The sequence below is a fragment of the Oncorhynchus nerka genome, linkage group LG14, assembly GCF_034236695.1.
Source record: "Oncorhynchus nerka isolate Pitt River linkage group LG14, Oner_Uvic_2.0, whole genome shotgun sequence".
Lineage (NCBI taxonomy): Eukaryota > Metazoa > Chordata > Actinopteri > Salmoniformes > Salmonidae > Oncorhynchus > Oncorhynchus nerka.
This window is the reverse complement of record NC_088409.1, coordinates 90,319,620-90,332,505: the sequence shown is the minus strand read 5'-3', so window position 1 is coordinate 90,332,505 and position 12,886 is coordinate 90,319,620. Positions and strand designations below refer to the sequence as shown.

General features: G+C 52.4%; 1 protein-coding gene across 1 annotated transcript in view; it reads left to right on the top strand.

Annotated features, from left to right (window-relative positions):
- The first annotated feature begins 117 nt into the window (after window positions 1–117).
- Window positions 118–12,886, top strand: part of LOC115116717 (rho guanine nucleotide exchange factor 17-like) — a 144,552-nt gene continuing 131,783 nt past the window's right edge. The window contains 2 exon segments of the mRNA XM_065000532.1: window positions 118–4,819; window positions 4,822–5,411. Coding sequence (XP_064856604.1) covers window positions 571–4,819; window positions 4,822–5,411 — 4,839 coding nt within the window. The 5' untranslated portion in view covers window positions 118–570.

The following is a 12,886-nucleotide window of genomic DNA, read 5'->3' as shown; positions in this document are numbered from 1 at the left end:
TCCCCATCTGAAAGGAAATGGGTTTTTTCTGCCTATTCCCGAGGGGCTATGACAGCCCTTATACCCCGACTAGTCCCGCCCACGACTGTTCTCTCATTCTCAGGCATTTGCATTCAAAAACACAAATCACTCAATTATGTCAACAAAAATAAGGAACATAGCAACAGTTCGGGATTATAGTGAATTGTGAGTTGAGGGCAATCCGCGTGTATAAAGTGATGGGAAAGATTCGGGAATATGGGGGAATCTATGGAGAAAAACCCTGCATAGTTGAAGGGAGAAACGTTTGGACAAACTTTTGCCCTTTTTCGTCGTGCTTGGATGCGATTCGAGAGGACATATTGTAAGGTCAGAATGCAGAATAGTTATCTATTTCTTTCACTTGGTTTACTCCACAATTCACTCTCATTTTAGTGTAAACCCGTAGCCCTCTTTTCAGTGGAGTAGAGAGAAACCCTTGCCAGCAAGTTGTGGTTAAAAGTCGCCTATTGTACCAGGTTGAACGGGGGTGAAAACTAGGCACTGCAGAAAGAAAAGGTGCTGGATCAATGAATTAGCAAAAGGAGATAAATGAACAAAATAAATACGTGCACAATGGCAGAAAAGGAGAAGGTGTGTCGCAGTGTCTCTTTCAAAAAGTTAGGTTGTAGCGCGAATAAAAGTTGCTGTGAAGAACAACTAAACAAAACAACGAATTTGGAGGGTAGTAGCAGCGCCCTTCCCCCTCCATCTACAGCAGCGGCAGAGAAAGCGCAGCCCTCGGCTATGCGTAATGTTAGTGTGTCAAGGAAAGTTTCCAAAATCTCCGCTGCCAGCCTCCCAACCGCAGAGCTAAAGAAAGGCTCTTCCACTCCTCTCTCCTCCATTTCTCCCTCTATTCGCCAACTCACTGAGAAGTTCAGTAGCACTAATTCGTCTCGAACGCATGGAGCTCCGAGCCCTGGCAGTAACGTTGCCGGGAAAAGCACAACTTTACCCAGGGTTAAAAGCAACAGGGGAGAAGGGTCCCCATCTCGGAAATCATTCCACGAGGACAGTGGATATTTACAAGTTACTGACACGGTTTTAACAGTGTCTCCGAATGACACTAAAGTTCACGAACAGAAGTTTTATTCGGGCACAGACTCGGTCTCTGGATCGGATTCGGAGAGAAATCAAAAATGGATGTATACTCGCAAATCTCCTCAAGGCAGCGTTGGGGCTGGTAAAATAGATTATTCCCACCTTGATCCGTCTGTCTCTTATAACAACAACTGCAGTAAGACTTCGAACACTGAGGATTACGTTTTTGTCAGTGGGGCGCCTGCCTGCAAGTCACCCAGGAGCTACTTCCCAAGTCACCATGGAGATCCTCCTGTTCACGTTGACCTAACCTACTGGCCCAGTGTCACCAAGATCAGAGAGCTTTTTGATGCAGAGGATTTAAAATGTTCTAACCAGCGCCAGCCCTCCGCCAGCTCTAAAGACAACTCTTTAGCAGACATAAGCGACAGGCAGTCTCCCAACAGCCCAACCCCTGAAGCCACTAGCCTCTCACTGTCAGACAGACACCTCAGCAGGGCTGCCTCCCTGGGCAGAGAGAGGAGACCCCAGGGCATGGACTCAGCCTTTCACCCTGACCAGCACTACTCAGACGACGCAGAGATTGAGCCAGCCAGCACTAGTATTCGTAGAAGTGGTATGTTTCTTAGGGTGGCGCAGCCATCAAACACACACAGAGCCCACAGCCTCAGCAGTGGAGGAGAGGGGCCTGAGACCTGGACTTCTAGTCTGAACTCTGACCCTCCACCCTCTGTCCTCACCGCTGCACCTGCCCCCCCACCTCGGAGCAACTCCAGGGGCCTCTCCTCCTCCCGTGTCCGCCCCTCTGGAGAGCAGAGGCAAAGCCAGGGGGCCGGACAGCCCAGGGACAGTTTACATTCCTCACATAGCTCCTCCAGACCGGTGGCCCCCTCCTCTGGTAGAGCCTCAGCCAGGGCAGCCATCACAGCCCGCTGGAGGTTCAGCTCAGGAGACGAAGAAGAGGAGTACCACCACCGAGCAGGAGGAAGGAGCCCTCAATCGTTAGGTGTCAGTGGAGGTTACCTCTCCCGCGGTAAGAATGGCTGGTGGGGTGGTAAGGTCCTCGGCAGGTCTTCAGGCAGTGAGGAGGACAGCCCTGCTTCACTAGGACCCAGCAGAGACACCGTGAGACGCCGCTCACTGAGAAAAAAGAAGAACAACGAGGTTGCCGTAGCTACGGGGCGAGACGATGGTGAATCAGACGACAGTGACGACGAGCAGACTGGTATGATGGAACACCTTGAGAGACACCAACAGAACACCACCGCAGAACAGACTGGGAGCTCCCGGAACCGGCTCAGAGAACCCAAAGCCTCTAGCACCTGTGCAGCACTGTGGGGACGCAATTCCACTCCTAACCAGATGGGAGCTCAGGGGAGCTACAGACGCAAATACACATCAGTCGGGGCGGGGACATCTCGCATAACCACACCCCTCTCAGGAGTGTCGCGGGTGTCAAAGGTCAACATTTCATCATTTATTTCGAGTCCTGGCGGCTCGCAGAGCAGCAGTAGATACTGTAGCACCGAGACGCTGAAAGAAGAGGACCAAGCTAGCTATGCTAACAGAAGGGTGAACTGTAATGTTACTACCCCAGGCAGTGTGGTTGGTGCTTCCTCTTCCATGCTCAGTAAGACCTACCACGGTAACTTCACCATGTACCGCTCCCCCAGCTTCGGACACGGGGATAACTTTACCCACGCCCCTGTTAGAGGCCAACCCCGCATTCTTCCCCCTGTCTATCCCCAAGCCACAGGGGACACTGGAGGGGTTGCTAGGGAGGAGACTACAGTATTCCGTCGGTTGCTAAGTGGTGGCGTTGTCGGTGATAAGGACAAGAACAGGATGTCAATGTCAAATCCGGACATAGCCTCAGAAACTATGTCTCTCCTCAGCTTCCTGAAAAGTGACCTATCAGATCTCAGAGTTCGAAAGACGGACAGGTCAGGGGTTACTGAGGGGTCATCTACGGTGTACAGGATGAGGTCAAGAGGCCTCTACCCAGGACTCCGCCCTTCATTAAAGGACCTCACTGCAACTCTCAGACGTGCCAAATCCTTCACTTACTCCGATAAACCAGTAGGGAGGCATCATCCAGCCGGCTCCTCGGCTAAAAGAAGCTCTTCTGAGCAATGTCTGGATCAAGACGAAGAGAGGGATGGAGGGAGGGGGGCAGTGTCTGACAGAGAGGTGGAGAGTGATGGAGGAGACTGCAGAACAGGGGGTTATGGGTATGAGGATGTGATGCCCACTCCTTTGCAGGACCGGTATGTCCAGGAGGCCAGACAGGTAATCAGAGATATCTGCCAGATGAGTGCTCTCGAGGATGTTGACAATGATGATGATGATGATGTGCTAGCAACAGATGGCACTGAAGACGAGGGTTTCAAAAGAAAACAAGTGGAGGAGGAGCAGGAGATAAACGAGGGCGAGGGAGGTGAATTAAAAGATGAGAGGAGAGCTCGAGAAGCTGAGGTTGCCGTTTCAGGGGAAAAAGAGAGGAGTGAATGTGAAAACACAGAGAGGAGGGAATGTGAAAACGCAGAAAGAGAGAAGTTCCAACAGAAAGGAGATTCTGAGGAGAACGTTTTTTATGACCGATCTGTTGATGAGCTATCGGGTCATGAGTCGAGCCTCACTGATGAGGGCATAGTCACAGAACCAGAGGCTGGACTGGGTGACCCTGAGAGGTTATTTGTCAGGTCAAGTTTAGGATCATCGTTGGCCAGAGATGTGCTAGGTCAACCCCTGACCATCTGGAAGCAGTCTGCTCTGCATGAGGATGAGTGGCCAGGGTTACACGAGGGAATGCGAGAGGGATCAGGGTTACACGAGGGAATGCGAGAGGGATCAGGGTTAAACGGAGGAGCGAGAGAGAAACGAGAGAACCCTGTCTCTGTTCCTGCCCTTGGGGTTGAGAGTGAGAGCATTGCTGTAGTAACAGAGATGAGCGGCGTCAATAACAACAACAGTACTAGCGGGAGGGCCAATGTATTCCTGAGTGCCTCAGTCCCAGGACTTGAGGCTCCTCCCACTCCGAGTGCTATACGCCGCCGCCGTAAGTTCTCCTCAACCGGGAACGCAGGCTCTGACTCCAGCAACGGCAGCACCGGGGAGTCCAACGGGAACGGGGATGTTTACCGTTCGCTAAGCGACCCCATGCCTCACCGGCGCCGCTCTGTGTCAGAAGAAGGGAATAACAGCTTCTCTGTGGATAGTAACCTACTGGGGTCTCTCTCTCTCTCCTCCAAGGGGGCAGGAGGAGGAGTCGGAGGAGGAAGTGTCCCAGAGTCGTCCTCTACAGCTGATCTATCAGAGTGCACGAGCAGCGTGGCTAGCGACCTATCGCTGTGCAGTGATGGTGGTCTCCGTGACGACTACAGCAATGTGATCCGGAACATTGTTGCGGAGCCAGGAGCGATGGACAGACTGATGACGGATGACAAGAACAACGGAAAAGCCACGAAGAAGAAGTCCTTCTCTGACCCCAGTCGCCGTGGTGACGGCCCCCTGCTTGATGAACCAGGGTTCAAAAGTCACTATCACCCTAAAGAACCAGTCAGTGACCTGGATCAGCCTGGTCAGATCCCGCCCTCCAGCAGTGAGCCAATCCTGAGTGAGCAGAGAGATGAGCTGTGGGAGCTCGGAGATGAATGTGGACACCCATTACTTAGTCGTCATGGCAACAATGAAGTCGGGAAATTCCGCTCCCAATCAGAAAGGGAGGTGCACTCCTGTCTCCATAGTGATGACACAGACAGAGTGGGAGGAGGGAGATATTGAACTCTGACCTCAAATTAGCGGAGCTTGTGTCTCCCGGAATGGGCCGGCGGACCAACAGGAAACACCCCAACTGGGTCACCCAATCAGCATCAGAGGAGCCGGACCACTCGGAACCAGGTCCAGAGGACCAGGATCAAGACCAGACTGATCTCACCCCCCCATTGCCTCTGGTCCCCCCCAAAACCAAAACTAGGTCCAAGCACGTCCGCCACGCCAGCGAACCTGCCACCTTCATCCCCATCTTCCCACCTCCACAGCCCCAGCGAGCCCAAGGGGATCCGCCTTCCCTACTACCTGCCTGTGAACCCTCCATCCTGGGTAAGCCCACCAGTGAGGAGGCCCCCTCTCTGGAAGATGTGACCAAGCGGTATATTCTGGCCCTGAATGCTCCAGGGGGCGAGAGCGAGCCGTCTGGTTCTGAGTCTGGGTCTAGAGGAACGGTGCCTGTACCAGACGGGTCCAACTCCAGCCCTGCTACTCCCAGTGGTGCCAGAGAACCCAGACTGCAGAGGAAGAGCAGTGAGGAGCTGACCACACCAGCCCCACAGAGTGCCAAACCCAGAGTGGTGAGTAACATTGCCAACGTGTGTGTGTGTGTGTCTAAGTGGTCAAAAGTGTGTTTTGATGTTGCAGGAGAGGAGGCTGAATGTTTGTTGTTGTCATGGATGAAAACAACACAGCTAGATGGAGTTGTGTTCTGACATGTATCTTACCCATATTAGGCTGGTAATGATGTGTTCAAGGAGGGGCCCTTTATGAATCAGGATGAAAAAACATCAGCCCAACTTTAAAGAGCTGCGCCAGGATTGTGTGTGTGTGTGTGTGTGTGTGTGCGCTTTGCGTGTGTGTGTGTTTAGTCAGTAGACTGTTCTAGCGATGGAGTGTTTGGAGCAGATATGGAGGACAGTTTGCCAAGCTCCTTATCTCTATAGCGCCGAGGTAGAGAAACTGCTCTGGGGTAGAGAAACTGCTCTGGTAGGAGAGATCTGCTATGGGGGTGAGACACTGCTCTGGGGGAGAGATATGGCTCTGGGGGGAGAGATATGGCTCTGGGGGAGAGAAGCTGCTCTGTGGTAGAGATATGGTTCTGGGGGAGAGAAGCTGCTCTGTGGTAGAGATATGGCTCTGTGGTAGAGATATGGTTCTGGGGGAGAGAAGCTGCTCTGTGGTAGAGATATGGTTATGGGGGAGAGAAGCTGCTCTGTGGTAGAGCTTTTACACCTGCATTGTTTGCTGTTTGGGGTTTTAGGCTGGGTTTCTGTACAGCACTTTGAGATATCAGCTGATGTACGAAGGGCTATATAAATAAATTTGATTTGATTTAGAGATATGGCTCTGTGGTAGAGATATGGTTCTGGGGGAGAGAAGCTGCTCTGTGGTAGAGATATGGTTCTGGGGGAGAGAAGCTGCTCTGTGGTAGAGTTATGGTTATGGGGGAGAGAAGCTGCTCTGTGGTAGAGATATGGCTCTGGGGGAGAGAAGCTGCTCTGTGGTAGAGATATGGCTCTGTGGTAGAGATATGGTTCTGGGGGAGAGAAGCTGCTCTGTGGTAGAGATATGGCTCTGGGGGAGAGATATGGCTCTGGGGGAGAGATATGCCTCTGGGGGAGAGATATGGCTCTGAGGGAGAGAAGCTGCTCTGGGGTAGAGAAGCGGCTCTGGGGTAGAGGGATGGCTTTGGGGTAGAGATATGGCTCTGGGGGAGAGATATGGCTCTGGGGGAGAGATATGGCTCTGGGGGAGAGAGATGGCTCTGGGGTAGAGATATGGCTCTGGGGTAGAGAGATGGCTTTGGGGTAGAGAGATGGCTCTGGGGGGAGATATGGCTCTGGGGGAGAGAGATGGCTCTGGGGGAGAGAGATGGCTCTGGGGTAGAGGGATGGCTTTGGGGTAGAGAGATGGCTCTGGGGGGGAGATATGGCTCTGGGGGGAGATATGGCTCTGGGGTAGAGATATGGCTCTTGGGTTGAGTAGAGAAACTGCTCTTCTCACTGTTTCCTGTTGCCTGAGTCTTGTTGAATGCTGTTTGGTCAACACACACACAGGCTTTCCACCACTAACGCACACACAACATGCCTCTAATGCCATGAACAGACTCCGATAGTTATTCTCAGAGTGTATTTGTTTGCAGAAACATTAAAACACACATCAAACAAACTTATTCAAGCTTTAAACAAACATTTGTTAGAACAAGTGTTAAAAATGCTTTGGACTGGGAACATTAGCTATTGGACTAGCGCCTGCTGCTAATAGGACTGGGCACATTAGCTATTGGACTAGCGCCTGCTGCTAATAGGACTAGCGCCTCCTGCTCATAGGACTGGGCACATTAGCTATTGGACTAGCGCCTGCTGCTAATAGGACTAGCGCCTCCTGCTCATAGGACTGGGCACATTAGCTATTGGACTAGCGCCTGCTGCTAATAGGACTGGGAACATTAGCCATTGGACTAGCGCCTCCTGCTAATAGGACTGGGAACATTAGCCATTGGACTAGCGCCTCCTGCTAATAGGACTAGCGCCTCCTGCTAATAGGACTGGGAACATTAGCCTTTGGACTAGCGCCTCCTGCTAATAGGACTGGGAACATTAGCTATTGGACTAGCGCCTCCTGCTCATAGGACTGGGCACATTAGCTATTGGACTAGCGCCTGCTGCTAATAGGACTGGGAACATTAGCCATTGGACTAGCGCCTCCTGCTAATAGGACTGGGAACATTAGCCATTGGACTAGCGCCTCCTGCTAATAGGACTGGGAACATTAGCCATTGGACTAGCGCCTCCTGCTAATAGGACTAGCGCCTGCTGCTAATAGGACTGGGAACATTAGCTATTGGACTAGCGCCTGCTGCTAATAGGACTGGGAACATTAGCCATTGGACTAGCGCCTCCTGCTAATAGGACTGGGAACATTAGCCATTGGACTAGCGCCTCCTGCTAATAGGACTAGCGCCTGCTGCTAATAGGACTAGCGCCTCCTGCTCATAGGACTGGGAACATTAGCCATTGGACTAGCGCCTCCTGCTAATAGGACTAGCGCCTGCTGCTAATAGGACTAGCGCCTCCTGCTAATAGGACTAGCGCCTCCTGCTAATAGGACTAGCGCCTCCTGCTCATAGGACTGGGAACATTAGCCATTGGACTAGCGCCTCCTGCTAATAGGACTGGGAACATTAGCCATTGGACTAGCGCCTCCTGCTAATAGGACTAGCGCCTCCTGCTCATAGGACTGGGAACATTAGCCATTGGACTAGCGCCTCCTGCTAATAGGACTGGGAACATTAGCCATTGGACTAGCGCCTCCTGCTAATAGGACTAGCGCCTCCTGCTCATAGGACTGGGAACATTAGCTATTGGACTAGCGCCTGCTGCTAATAGGACTAGCGCCTCCTGCTCATAGGACTGGGAACATTAGCCATTGGACTAGCGCCTCCTGCTAATAGGACTAGCGCCTGCTGCTAATAGGACTAGCGCCTCCTGCTAATAGGACTAGCGCCTCCTGCTCATAGGACTGGGAACATTAGCCATTGGACTAGCGCCTCCTGCTAATAGGACTGGGAACATTAGCCATTGGACTAGGGCCTCCTGCTAATAGGACTAGCGCCTCCTGCTCATAGGACTGGGAACATTAGCTATTGGACTAGCGCCTGCTGCTAGGACTAGCGCCTCCTGCTCATAGGACTGGGAACATTAGCCATTGGACTAGCGCCTCCTGCTAATAGGACTAGCGCCTGCTGCACAATGGGACTAGCGCCTCCTGCTAATAGGACTAGCGCCTCCTGCTCATAGGACTGGGAACATTAGCCATTGGACTAGCGCCTCCTGCTAATAGGACTGGGAACATTAGCCATTGGACTAGGGCCTCCTGCTAATAGGACTAGCGCCTCCTGCTCATAGGACTGGGAACATTAGCCATTGGACTAGCGCCTCCTGCTAATAGGACTGGGAACATTAGCCATTGGACTAGCGCCTCCTGCTAATAGGACTAGCGCCTCCTGCTCATAGGACTGGGAACATTAGCTATTGGACTAGCGCCTGCTGCTAATAGGACTAGCGCCTCCTGCTCATAGGACTGGGAACATTAGCCATTGGACTAGCGCCTCCTGCTAATAGGACTGGGAACATTAGCTATTGGACTAGCGCCTCCTGCTAATAGGACTAGCGCCTCCTGCTCATAGGACTGGGAACATTAGCCATTGGACTAGCGCCTCCTGCTAATAGGACTGGGAACATTAGCCATTGGACTAGCGCCTCCTGCTAATAGGACTAGCGCCTCCTGCTCATAGGACTGGGAACATTAGCCATTGGACTAGCGCCTCCTGCTAATAGGACTGGGAACATTAGCCATTGGACTAGCGCCTCCTGCTAATAGGACTAGCGCCTCCTGCTCATAGGACTGGGAACATTAGCTATTGGACTAGCGCCTGCTGCAATAGGACTAGCGCCTCCTGCTCATAGGACTGGGAACATTAGCCATTGGACTAGCGCCTCCTGCTAATAGGACTAGCGCCTGCTGCTAATAGGACTAGCGCCTCCTGCTAATAGGACTAGCGCCTCCTGCTCATAGGACTGGGAACATTAGCCATTGGACTAGCGCCTCCTGCTAATAGGACTGGGAACATTAGCCATTGGACTAGCGCCTCCTGCTAATAGGACTAGCGCCTCCTGCTCATAGGACTGGGAACATTAGCTATTGGACTAGCGCCTGCTGCCTAGGACTAGCGCCTCCTGCTCATAGGACTGGGAACATTAGCCATTGGACTAGCGCCTCCTGCTAATAGGACTAGCGCCTGCTGCTAATAGGACTAGCGCCTCCTGCTAATAGGACTAGCGCCTCCTGCTCATAGGACTGGGAACATTAGCCATTGGACTAGCGCCTCCTGCTAATAGGACTGGGAACATTAGCCATTGGACTAGCGCCTCCTGCTAATAGGACTAGCGCCTCCTGCTCATAGGACTGGGAACATTAGCTATTGGACTAGCGCCTGCTGCTAATAGGACTAGCGCCTCCTGCTCATAGGACTGGGAACATTAGCCATTGGACTAGCGCCTCCTGCTAATAGGACTGGGAACATTAGCCATTGGACTAGCGCCTCCTGCTAATAGGACTAGCGCCTCCTGCTCATAGGACTGGGAACATTAGCTATTGGACTAGCGCCTGCTGCTAATAGGACTAGCGCCTCCTGCTCATAGGACTGGGAACATTAGCCATTGGACTAGCGCCTCCTGCTAATAGGACTGGGAACATTAGCTATTGGACTAGCGCCTCCTGCTAATAGGACTAGCGCCTCCTGCTCATAGGACTGGGAACATTAGCCATTGGACTAGCGCCTCCTGCTAATAGGACTGGGAACATTAGCCATTGGACTAGCGCCTCCTGCTAATAGGACTAGCGCCTGCTGCTAATAGGACTGGGAACATTAGCCATTGGACTAGCGCCTCCTGCTAATAGGACTGGGAACATTAGCCATTGGACTAGCGCCTCCTGCTAATAGGACTAGCGCCTGCTGCTAATAGGACTGGGAACATTAGCCATTGGACTAGCGCCTCCTGCTAATAGGACTAGCGCCTCCTGCTCATAGGACTGGGAACATTAGCCATTGGACTAGCGCCTCCTGCTAATAGGACTAGCGCCTGCTGCTAATAGGACTAGCGCCTCCTGCTAATAGGACTAGCGCCTCCTGCTAATAGGACTAGCGCCTCCTGCTCATAGGACTGGGAACATTAGCCATTGGACTAGCGCCTCCTGCTAATAGGACTGGGAACATTAGCCATTGGACTAGCGCCTCCTGCTAATAGGACTAGCGCCTGCTGCTAATAGGACTGGGAACATTAGCCATTGGACTAGCGCCTCCTGCTAATAGGACTGGGAACATTAGCCATTGGACTAGCGCCTCCTGCTAATAGGACTAGCGCCTGCTGCTAATAGGACTGGGAACATTAGCCATTGGACTAGCGCCTCCTGCTAATAGGACTAGCGCCTCCTGCTCATAGGACTGGGAACATTAGCCATTGGACTAGCGCCTCCTGCTAATAGGACTGGGAACATTAGCCATTGGACTAGCGCCTCCTGCTAATAGGACTGGGAACATTAGCTATTGGACTAGCGCCTCCTGCTAATAGGACTAGCGCCTCCTGCTCATAGGACTGGGAACATTAGCCATTGGACTAGCGCCTCCTGCTAATAGGACTGGGAACATTAGCCATTGGACTAGCGCCTCCTGCTAATAGGACTAGCGCCTGCTGCTAATAGGACTGGGAACATTAGCCATTGGACTAGCGCCTCCTGCTAATAGGACTAGCGCCTGCTGCTCATAGGACTGGGAACATTAGCCATTGGACTAGCGCCTCCTGCTAATAGGACTAGCGCCTCCTGCTCATAGGACTGGGAACATTAGCTATTGGACTAGCGCCTGCTGCTAATAGGACTAGCGCCTGCTGCTAATAGGACTGGGAACATTAGCCATTGGACTAGCGCCTCCTGCTAATAGGACTGGGAACATTAGCCATTGGACTAGCGCCTCCTGCTAATAGGACTGGGAACATTAGCCATTGGACTAGCGCCTCCTGCTAATAGGACTAGCGCCTGCTGCTAATAGGACTGGGAACATTAGCTATTGGACTAGCGCCTCCTGCTAATAGGACTGGGAACATTAGCCATTGGACTAGGGCCTCCTGCTAATAGGACTAGCGCCTGCTGCTAATAGGACTAGCGCCTCCTGCTCATAGGACTGGGAACATTAGCCATTGGACTAGCGCCTCCTGCTAATAGGACTATTAGGACTAGCGCCTCCTGCTAATAGGACTAGCGCCTCCTGCTAATAGGACTAGCGCCTCCTGCTCATAGGACTGGGAACATTAGCCATTGGACTAGCGCCTCCTGCTAATAGGACTGGGAACATTAGCCATTGGACTAGCGCCTCCTGCTAATAGGACTAGCGCCTCCTGCTCATAGGACTGGGAACATTAGCCATTGGACTAGCGCCTCCTGCTAATAGGACTGGGAACATTAGCCATTGGACTAGCGCCTCCTGCTAATAGGACTAGCGCCTGCTGCTAATGGGACTGGGAACATTAGCCATTGGACTAGCGCCTCCTGCTAATAGGACTAGCGCCTGCTGCTAATAGGACTGGGAACATTAGCCATTGGACTAGCGCCTCCTGCTAATAGGACTAGCGCCTCCTGCTAATAGGACTAGCGCCTCCTGCTCATAGGACTGGGAACATTAGCCATTGGACTAGCGCCTCCTGCTAATAGGACTGGGAACATTAGCTATTGGACTAGCGCCTCCTGCTAATAGGACTAGCGCCTGCTGCTAATAGGACTGGGAACATTAGCCATTGGACTAGCGCCTCCTGCTAATAGGACTAGCGCCTGCTGCTAATAGGACTAGCGCCTCCTGCTCATAGGACTGGGAACATTAGCCATTGGACTAGCGCCTCCTGCTAATAGGACTAGCACCTGCTGCTAATAGGACTAGCGCCTCCTGCTAATAGGACTAGCGCCTCCTGCTAATAGGACTAGCGCCTCCTGCTCATAGGACTGGGAACATTAGCCATTGGACTAGCGCCTCCTGCTAATAGGACTGGGAACATTAGCCATTGGACTAGCGCCTCCTGCTAATAGGACTAGCGCCTCCTGCTCATAGGACTGGGAACATTAGCCATTGGACTAGCGCCTCCTGCTAATAGGACTGGGAACATTAGCCATTGGACTAGCGCCTCCTGCTAATAGGACTAGCGCCTGCTGCTAATGGGACTGGGAACATTAGCCATTGGACTAGCGCCTCCTGCTAATAGGACTAGCGCCTGCTGCTAATAGGACTGGGAACATTAGCCATTGGACTAGCGCCTCCTGCTAATAGGACTAGCGCCTCCTGCTAATAGGACTAGCGCCTCCTGCTCATAGGACTGGGAACATTAGCCATTGGACTAGCGCCTCCTGCTAATAGGACTGGGAACATTAGCTATTGGACTAGCGCCTCCTGCTAATAGGACTAGCGCCTGCTGCTAATAGGACTGGGAACATTAGCCATTGGACT